Here is a 10,882-nt window from a genome sequence, read left to right on the forward strand (position 1 = left end):
TTAGGCTAAAGATTATAGATAGTTCCGTATCTTGAGTTGACATGTTTGTGAAATTTTTACTTTTGTCATAATGATTTTTTTTAAATAAAACGCAGCAGTTTTGCATTTTGATTTAAAAAAAAAAAGTCTTACTTGATATATACTACTACTATACCATTACAAATGTTTTCCCAAATCAATTCGCAAGTACAAACAAGTCTAATCAATTATTTGTAAATTGACGTAAGAGACGGAATTAATAAAAACAACAACAAATATTTTCTGTTCATGTTTAGTTTTTTTTCTCGATCAACTCTCGTGACGTCATTGGCTGACTGCGCTGCATTCACTCTCCCACTTCGCCTCTCTCTCTCTCTCTCTGCCTCGCGCTCTCTCACTCCGCGTGAAACAAAGTGTGGTGTCCGCGAGCGCCCGTAGGAAGCGAAAAGCGAGAAACCGGAGAAAGCAGAGAATGGGGCGCCTGAACACACAACAACTGCAGGAATGGTAACCCACTAGTGAGAAAGACTAAGAAGACTTGAACACGGAGGAAAACTCGGACGAAGAAAACTTTTTTTTCGGGGAGGAAACAGACTCGTTCGGCCATGGATAGACTCTCCTCCGTATTCCTGGGACTCCTGTTTCTCTCCTCCACAGTTGGTAACATCTCCGGTCAATTACCGACAGGTAGGAACAGCGACAGACTGTTTAATGTGTTCTTTTTTTTTTTTTTTTTTTTTTAAGTTTGATGCCAGAAAAGTTTAGTAGATATATTTCCTTTCTCCACACTCAGCGTAAAAGCTTAAATCTCTGTCAGGTGTGAGAAGGTGTGTGTGACAAAGTTAACCCCCGTCAGGAAAATGTGCCGACGTACTTGTTTTATTACACTTATTGGGATTTTCAGTGTCTGTGGACTAAACACTGGTGCTTTTTGTGGGGGTTGAAGGTGATATTTGTTCAAAAATAACAATTCAAATGCTCACATCGTTACATTGTCATCGCCTTTGCGAGATCTTCGGCACTTGTTTGAATCCCGTCTGTTTGCCAAGTGGGTTGATCCCTGCTTGGTCGGTGAGTAACACCGAGTCAGAGCTGTTTATGAAAAGTCCAAACTAAGTTGCAACATTTCTTTTCACTGCCTTTACATCCTAGTTCCGAGGTTTTTTTTCTTCTTCCTTTACGAATAGCTACAAGCTTGATCTGAGGACAAAAACACAAATCGTCTGCACCGACATGCAACTCTGAACCATTATGCGGAAACAGGCAACATCTACAGCTGTTGCACGCGCTTACTGGTTATTTAAATGCATTTAAATGTGGACATATAGCTGGTCAGACTATGTTGTGGATCAAGGTTGCAGCTCAGCCGTGCAGGATCGGAGGCTGCGCGTGAATGGTGGAAAAGTTACTCCGTGCACAGACTTCACCAATTATTAACTAAAAATGCATGTGGGATAATTACACGTAATAAAGCAAATCTTGCGCGTAATGAGGTTTCACGTTGTTTTGACACGAAAGAGCTTTTTGCTTTGGAGTAATTGTTTACAGGAAAGTTCACCAATGCGTCACTTATTCTATCTTTCCCTCCAGCCTTGTTTAAAAGTGTTTTTAAGGGAAGAGACAGATGTGTTGAAGGTGCGGACGGGACGGTTGTAGATTAGGCAGTGATCTTTTAGTTGGTTTTGCAAACCAAACGACCCCCCCCCCCATTGTGCCCCACGTTTATTTGCGCTCCGTTGAATAAAACCTCATGCTTGTGGATACAGTCTGTGTGCCGATCGCTTGTTGACAAAAGGGCGATTGGTCCTGGTATGTCCGATTTAACTTGTGCAGAAGAGATGGGCTATGAGAAGGATTCACTGCTTTTATTTCGCACGCAACATTGGTTTCTGCGAAAAACGTAAGACTTCAGGCACGGTTTGCAAGGTGAATGACTTCGAACTAAAATTCAAGCAGTTAAAATGTAAAATAAAAAACTTAATTTAGTTTCCTGGGGGGCATTGAGCCTCTTTATAGTCCGTCTCGGATCGCAAAGTGAGCGTCGCCTTTTTTTTTTTTTTTGTTTTTTTTTTGTTTTTTTTTATTTTTTTTTTTTTAGTCCTTCTCTCCTGGAGAAACGCGTGAAGCACTCAGGCGGGACAAAGCTGCTACAACACTGATTTACGCTCCCCGAGACCGATGCCTTTGAGAAAGTCCTTTGCACGCGCCTGTATTTCCCACTAGTTTCCTCGATGCAGCAGGACTACTCAGAACTCCTCACGTTCCCTGCAGCCGTGGTGGTCCGCTCAGACCCGCTGCTTAACCTGAGTGTCTGTTTGGACTTTTGTTTGCAGCCCACATTTCCTCATTTTCAAGAGTTGTTCTCCTCCAAACTGACATACAGAAAGACAGACTTTAAACAATTTGAGCTGACCTCCAAAATCACACAGAGACAATGTGAGATTGTGTTAAGGGACACATCACGCTCTAGTTAAGAGCTGGAAGTGACCAGACATTGTACAAAAACCCCATTTTCTGCTCCAGTATTCACATTGGCCCATTAATGGTTTGCAATGAAATTACACATTAAGTCCAGCTTAATCTGTGAACCTTTTATTACCAACCTTCCCCACCCTATAGCCTGTAACTATCCCCCACTACCCCTCCCTTGAGGCCATTTGGTCCTGTGGGTAACAAATGTGTGGAATTTCTTTGAGGCCTCTTTGGGAATGGGAGTGCTGTTGATTTGCAAGTAAATACTATCGTGACTGGATGCTGCTTTACTAAGCTGGAGATGCGGAATATCATTAGTAAGGAGCAGGGTTAAAAGAGATTGCAGTTGGTTGAGTAAAATAAATGAATAAAAAAAATAAATGAATATATATATATATATATTCATTTATTTTTTGCATTTGCAAGTATAAAGGGAAAGAAATTGCTAACATTCATACAAACTGTGTAGATTTTATGAACAGCAATGTGAGATTTAACTCAGGAGTACAGTCATTTCTATCATATTTGATATCATGCTTAACCAGTGGGAATGACAGCATTAGCAGGCATATAGTTTATGCTGCCAATAGGAGCTGGCATGGAGATAAAGTGGTAATTATTAGATCAAAAGTCAGTAATGAAGGAGCTGCATCAGTACCTACTGCACTCAGTTACTGCAAAGCCAAGACATATCAGTTGCAAGCCTTTAAAATGATCCATCATACTTTTAAAAAATAATTTGGCGTGTACGCTAAGATTTCTTTTCCGCAAATGAGTCTCAGTCTCATTCTTATCTGTTCAGTTTCTCAATTAGAAAGTCAAACTACAATTTAATGCATTTATATAAATCTGCACCCCTCTCTGTCCTCTTCTTATCACTCTGTTTTGCTCATTTTCATGTTGGTTAATCACTTACAAAGTCAGTGTAATAAATGCAAACAAGCGCATGTCTTGCACTTTTTACAAAGTCAGTAACAGAGTTTATGTTAATTTGACAACTTCCTAAATCTGTGTCCTCTCTGATCGAGTTGTGACACAGATTCCAGGCGTCTTTAATCTTAATGAAGTGAAATAATTGTTTTCTATCAGTGTCTCCAGACGAATTAGAGGGCTGCCGCTCCCACTGAACACAACATCAGAGCTGGTTTAATTATAATTCTAAATTATTGTAGTATTTTGAACATTAGAACCAAGTTGGTTTAATTATAATTACTTTTTCGCTCCATTTGGAAGATGAAATAAAATTGGGTGTGTTAATGGAAAAAGTAAAGTGATAGTGAGAAAGAGGAGGGAGGGATGGGACAAAAAAAAATACAAGAAACCATTGGGTTTTGGCCGTGGGCTTCTCCTCCACTCATGAGACTGTGAAAACAGCAGGAGGGGGAGTGTGTGTGTGTGTGTCTGTCATGTCCTGTGTGCGGTGCAAATGTGTGTGTCAGCTCATGTGCTTTGCTGTCACTTAAAGAGAAGGAAACAGGACGATGCTTTTAAGCCCTCCGGAGAACAGCGGTACAAAGACGAGCATCTGAAATGTTTGCCTCTCATTTAGATTCATGTGAAAATGCCTTCTCATTCGACTCATGCCATGTAAAATGGCGCCAAATCAAAGGCCGTTTTATTTATTTTCTCGTTAAAAAGCAATGCCTCGGTCTGCAATGCTTCAGATCCATTTTTATGTCTTTTACTCAAATCAAACGTCCCTTTGCCCAGAGCCAATCTGTTTCTACGCATTTCAATTTAGTGATAGATTCAAAAATCCATCTCTTTGAAAGTCCTGGCTCATTTCTTCAGCTGTTTGGGGATGAAGTCTGCAAAATGTAATTAATCTGTTGAGAGAATTCATTAGCTAATCCCTCATTAGACTGTGGTGCATGTGTGTTGGAGTATGAATGAATTTGAGGATTTGTGTTGAAAAATGGATTAGCGACACACAGTGGCGATAAAACCTTCCCTCTTCTCGGAGAGTGAGGAAACTGAGAACATGGTGTGATTGACAGGTTGGGATTCAGGTCGCTATGGAGTGTGTATTTTCATAGCATACAGGTTGATTGCTACGATTGCTCCAAAGGTCATGTTTAGTTGTTTTCAGTGAAGTGGAATGATCACAGTAAGTTAAACTTCTCACTCCTTTCAAATGGAAAAGAGCACAAGAAGAATTAAAACCGCAAGCGGTGATATAGGCCCTCGCACCATGGCGCCGCTTGGCATAATGCCACCGCCTCCCCTGGCAACATCCTTCCCATGCCTCTCTCAACCTAAAGTGCAGCCAGACTGCACTTCAGGCCATTTAGGCCTTATGAACGGTCACTTCCTGTCACCAAGGGGCGGGGCTAACTTATCATCTAATTATTGACATGCACAAATGTGAAGGATATGACTGGCATCATCTGTAGCAAATTTGGTGCAGGTTGGTTGTTTTTTGTTGGAGTTATGTCAGTTTTCTTTTTCATTGCATCACATCTGCTTTGCTGCCCCGCCTCTCCTAAATGATATCCCCTATTAAAAGAAATAGCACAACTTTTAATCACACATGTCTCTTGAGCATCCTAACTCATTTGGGTTAAAGTTAGATAAAATTCTTAGCAGGACTTCCTCAAAATGCATGGCAAAGAAAATGACAGAAATGACCCCAAAAATGGCACCTTTTTCAAAATGGCCGACTTCCTGTTTGATTTAGCCCATATGTCCAAGAGACTTTTTTGAAGGTACTGGAAGCATCTACAAGTGTGCTGAATTTTATCCATGTCAGTCAATGTAGTGGGAGGGGCTAAATGATTAAAATATTGTAGGGGGCGCTATGGATCCATTTACTATCTTTTCCACTATATTTTAATTTTACTCTATTAAGTACATAACTGTCATGAGTCATGGCAAGTATGGTGAAGATCAACTATTTCATGGCTTTGTTACAGGTACTTCCTGGTTCATGATATCAGACACTTGTTGTTGCCAAGGGGTGGGGCTAATTCATAGTCATATTATTGCATTGTATATTTTGTTCATCATGGGACTGGCATCAAATGTGTCGATTCCTGTGCTGATATGTTGTTTTATGTGGGAGTTTTAGCAATAAGTCTTTGTTAATGAGACATAAAACTTTGAGGGCCCGCCCCTCCTAAACTAAATCTTCTATTAGAAGAAATAACACAACTTTAAATCACACATGCCTCCTGAGCATCCTGTGCAAGTTGGGTGTCAGTTGGACAATATCCCTAGGAGGAGTTGTTTAAAATGCATGGCAAAGAAATGACCCCAAAAATGGCACCTTTTTCAAAATGGCCGACTTCCTGTTGGTTTTGGCCCATATGTCCAAGAGACTTTTTTGAAGGTACTGGAAGGTTCTCCAACTGTGCTGAATTTTATCCATGTCGGTCCATGTAGTGGGCGGGGCTGATTGATTGAAATTTTGTAGGGGGCGCTATGGAGACATGCTCCATTTATTCAATAATGTTTCAATGGGGCTTAGTTCAGGGCCTTACTGTCATCAGTCATGGCAAGTTTGGTGGCGGTCCAAGGTTCCATGGCTTGGTCACAGGTACTTCCTGTTTCATGGCGTTGGACCGCCATTCGCCATGTCCCGTTTAGCGTAGCGACTTGAGGTTTTTATTGTGGCATCATAAAAGGGTTTGACATGTTTTGGAGGAGTCTCAAGTGTTTGGGACCATTTGCTTAGAAGCATGACCCTCAAACGTAGAAAAAACCACTTCCTGTTGAAGTTGACTTTGACCTTAAATGGCCGCCTTCCTGTCGACATTTCACCATGACATTAAGAGGATTTTTTGTTCACCCTAGCATGTAGGTCATGTGTATGAATTTTCATAAAGATTAACGACATGCAGTGGCGGGGCACCTAAAATAGGTGGCGCTCTCATTCAGTTTTGCCCAAACATTCTGGAGCACCTCAAAATATCAAATTTTTCGTATTCCCTTGGGGGGGTACGCAAAATTTGGTGAGTTTTCGAGCACGTTCAGGCCTCCAAAAAAGCACGCGAAGTGTCCGAATAAAAATAATAATAATAAGAAACGCTGCAATTACAATAGGCCTTCGCACCGCCAAGGTGCTCGGGCCTAATAATAATAATAATAATAATAAACACTGCAATTACAATAGGCCTTCGCACCGCCAAGGTGCTCGGGCCTAATGATGTTCCAACATCATGTCACAAAAGGACACATTTAATACAAAAACAGGGATTTTCCTAAACCTAGCCAAGTACGGTACTGTGGATAAGTCTTAGGCTACCCATAATTTCTGAATATTTTGCTTTCAAGGACCATTTTTGGTTTTGATTACTTATTTATTTATTTGTTTATTTATCAAGGACAATGTGACGAGACATAGAGGACAAATAGAACCACTGATGATTTGCACGTAGAGTATATAGCATTAAGCTAATTTGCAAGTCTTGTCCCTGGTTGGGATTTTCAGGTAAAATGAAAGAAAAAAGGCAGGGAGGGAAAAAAAATAGTTCTCCAAGTTTTCAGACATTTATGTCAAAGTTTTTCTTTCGACACAGACTGTTTTTTTCAGTCATCTCTAGTCCAGTTCCTGTACCGGATTATATTGCATATCTCAGCATGTTAGCGTGGGTCCTGCTAAGAAAATAAAGAAAGTAATTAACTGGAAGACAAAAGAAAAAAGGGCATGTCTAAAAGCGACGCCCTTAAGAAATATGAAACAACTTAGCAAAGACGCTACAGGACCCAAGATATGCATCCTGTCCTGCAGTTAATCCATCTTCTACATGAAAAGCTTTCAGCTAACAGCTATTCGGGAACCTTGTTGGCGCAAAAATATAATCTTATCCTTTTCAAACTGAAAAAAAAAGCCAAACTATCTTTGGCTTTTTTTTTTGGATGCAGCTTTAGAAATGAGAGAAATGAAGTATCATGATTTGCTTTCACACATTCACTGGAGTCATGTTCAGGGGCAGTGGCTTGCGAGAACAAAATTGTGTCATTTGGTTCAGACTGGTTGTGGAGATTTGCTACCCAAGTTCAGAGGGATCCTTGTCTTTGTGTACAATGTACAGTTGGCTGGTTTATTTTACACTGAATGAGAAACTTCCTCCATGGCAGGGTTTTTGTCTTTAAATAAAACATGTTTAGATATACATACTTTCTCACCACCTGGTTCAGCTGTTCATTAAGAAATGCAGTGAATTTCTGCATCATGGGAAACATGTAAATGACAAATTTCTGCTTATTGCTGGGTCACATTTTCCATGCTTCCATGCTTACACAACTGTTCTCGGATGGTACACGAGAAAAGAGTGATGTGTCAAGAGCTGGAAAAATTCTCAAACCAAGGTTATGAGAACAAAATCCCATCATTTTGTTCTTGACAACTCAACAACAAAAACAAATGTCTTGGTTTTTGCAGAGTACACAATGGCCATACAAGATCATTGAAAGAAATGATGGGCGGCTCAAGACTTTGGCACAGCGGTAATGCTTTTGTCCCAAAACCTAACCGGGTCAAGTGAAATAAAACTACAAAATAGTTTCAAATGATGGGTGTCCAAAAACTCCATGACGCCATCCACATTTTTACAACTTTACTGTAAAATGTAAAAACATTCACATTATTATTTTTGGCAATGAATAATAGTCAATAAGTTCTGTCATAGATTTGACCTTGTTTAAAAAGTTTAGCAAGTTTTAAGCATTTATTTAAAAAATTATTTCTGTCCTTAATTTAAAAAACCTGAATAGGGGACTTTCATGTTAATTTTTGAAAATCAAATCCACTTTTGCTCAAGCAATGAGCACCTGTTGTGCTGATAAATGATATTTGATTGCAAATTCCTTTTGCCTACTATCTTGTTTTGAGGTCAAATTATACCTTAGTTACATACAATTCTTTCTTTAAATGCTTTACTTTGTGTGCTCTGCACCATAACTGAACCATTGCATGTAAGAAAAGACTGCAGCTTATTTTTAAAACAAATATATTTGCCTCCTCTGGTCCACAATATACCAAGTGAAGCTGTCTTAGAATCATAACATGGATGCTTTGACCACAGTATCCTTTTTTTAAGTAGAAATGCTGCAGATGCTGATGCTGCATTGGATTTATTTTGATGTTGCTTTTCTATTTTTGTTTAACACTTTGCCAGCAGTTTCTCTGCTGGTAAACTGACATAATCACACTAGTATGAGTGGTATGTTCAGTCAGAGGAAATACACCCGATGTTCGAACTTTCGATACTACTGCATGATGGGTGAAAGCCATTATTAAGCCAAATGAAGCAAACCAAGAAAGTGATAAAATTCTGAGGAAATGAAGAGAGGCAGAGCTTTCACAACAAATTCGAAATCCCCAAGATGTTTCATCCTTGATAAATGATGATACTTGTCCGGTATCATCAATCTCTGCTCTGCTTTGTTTGACTCTGGTCACAGCTATTGGTGCAAGGTGGCCTCATATAACATACACACTCTCATACATGCACACATCCTAAAACACATGGCTGATTTATGACAGATTAAGTAATCAACACTCACAGCTGATTAATTGCTTTGCGGTGCATGCACACACACGCACACACACTCTAAATTTCTTTGCTTTACAACCACATAGACAGATGTGAGCAGCCACACTACAAGTTGTGTAGTTTAGTTTGTGGTAATAATGATGTTTACAGTGAAGTGGCTGTTGTGTGTGTGCCCGAGGAGGCAGGAGATTGGGTGAAGTGGTGGCAGGTGAAGACAGTCTTGGAAAAGAAATTATTTTTATGGTTACCATGAGGGTTAGTTGAAGCAGAAGGTAATGGTTGAGGTCAGACGTGTTGAATAAAGGTTAGAGTTTGTGTTTGGGAACTTGTGCTTGTCATGTCTGCTTTAGTCATCACAGGCTAAATGCAACTGTCAAATGTGAAGTTCTTTGGCTGCATGTTTGATTCCATGTCGATCCTTTTAAAAAAGCTTTTTCCACCTTTTAAAACATTATATAAACCAAAGTACATACAAACAAGCTAATGGCTTTGCATGAAAGTTGATTCAATGGGATAATCTGCTCTTACAATAAAAATGGGAGTTTTCTAATCTAATGGCACAGTCTTTTGTGGATCATTGATATTCTTTAAAAAAAAAAAAAAACATCTTTTGCATCTGTGAACCTTTGCATGCTTTCCAGTCTAATTCTGTCCTGTTATTCTCCACTTTGCTTCTTCTGGATCCAGCTCACATGGGACGCGCTGAAAAGGGTGAGTTACAATTGACCAGAGCTGAGCCTAATGTCATCTCTAGCACTGGCATAATTATTCCATAAACTTCACCTTAGCTCTGAGTTACATTTTGCATCGTGTAGACATCTGTTCTAGTGATCGTCATCCACTTCCATCCCATCTTTTAGTGTGTTGTGCTTTAACTAACAATCCCTTTGAAACTAAATGTTCATCAATTGCTTTAAACATAAACTTACCCTAACACATGAGTATTTTTTTTTTTTTTTTTAATATTACTGTTATTATCCTGATAAATACAGTTTTGATCCAATGTAGATGTTATATAAATCTGCAGACTGATTGTTACTCTGTTTAAGTAAATGTCAAAATAGTTACAGTGCTCATACATGTTCAGGCTGTGAAGCCATTTCTCTTTCTGTGTCAGGCTTGAATTATGAAAAAAATTGAAGTGCTCTTGTTCTGGTTTGCTGTCACCTGCTTTTGTGAATTTGCAAACCTGGTTTTCAGTCAATTTATTTGTCGTTTGGCTGTGTCTCCCTTCCTGTTTTTTTCTGTCTGTTTTGTCAGACAGCTGTCGGGAGGTTTGAAGTTTCCAGGTACTGTTTGTTTAGTTGAGCCCGCTCAGCAATAACGGAGCTTAGAAGAACTTGTTCCTTCAGTAGCTGAATACACCTTCTCCTCTCTTCTCCATGCCTTTCTTCTTTCTTTCATTCACATACAGACACTACAAATGGTTGTTAACAAGGAGTTTTTGTTTTGCCCACCACAAACTTTTCACATTGCAGAAACTGACAGACTGATTGCTGTGAAACTGTAACGTCTGGTATTCTGCAATATTTTGATTTGACAAAACCAAAAGCATGAATATGCACGTTTGTCCTCTTTCTTTTAGCTTTCCTTTTGTCAATGGAATAAAAGGAATTATAAACCCTTAGTTCATTTTACAAAAGGTCACTTTCCGGTTAATCCTGAAAAATGAGCATTTTGGAGAACTACGCTGCAAAAAGCAAGCTGCTGAATGAATGATAAAGACTTAATAAAAACTCAGCAGGGCAGAAATGCCGTCAGTTCATATTAAGCAGGACAGGTTCTTCGAAAGGATTTTTGTCAGGTTCTATATTTCACAAATTTCAGAAGATTTCATTGAACTCAGTCCCTTTGGGTGCATTCACACCAGGATAGTCTGCTAGACTGTAAGATTAGGGACTTGGTTTAGTTAGAGGTGCAACATTCTTCCGGAC

General features: G+C 39.4%; 1 protein-coding gene across 3 annotated transcripts in view; it reads left to right on the top strand.

Annotated features, from left to right (window-relative positions):
• Positions 1-584: 584 nt before the first annotated feature.
• ptprk (protein tyrosine phosphatase receptor type K) overlaps positions 585-10,882 on the top strand; it is a gene marked incomplete at its 5' end in the record, with an annotated part of 111,135 nt that continues 100,837 nt past the window's right edge. For all 3 annotated transcript variants that reach the window (XM_079256015.1, XM_079256014.1, XM_079256013.1), the window contains 2 exons: positions 585-666; positions 9,636-9,659. In XM_079256015.1, coding sequence (XP_079112141.1) covers positions 585-666; positions 9,636-9,659 — 106 coding nt within the window. The remainder of the gene's footprint in view (positions 667-9,635; positions 9,660-10,882) is intronic.

The sequence above is a fragment of the Telmatherina bonti genome (genome assembly GCF_933228915.1).
Source record: "Telmatherina bonti genome assembly, chromosome: 16".
NCBI classification, from domain to species: domain Eukaryota; kingdom Metazoa; phylum Chordata; class Actinopteri; order Atheriniformes; family Telmatherinidae; genus Telmatherina; species Telmatherina bonti.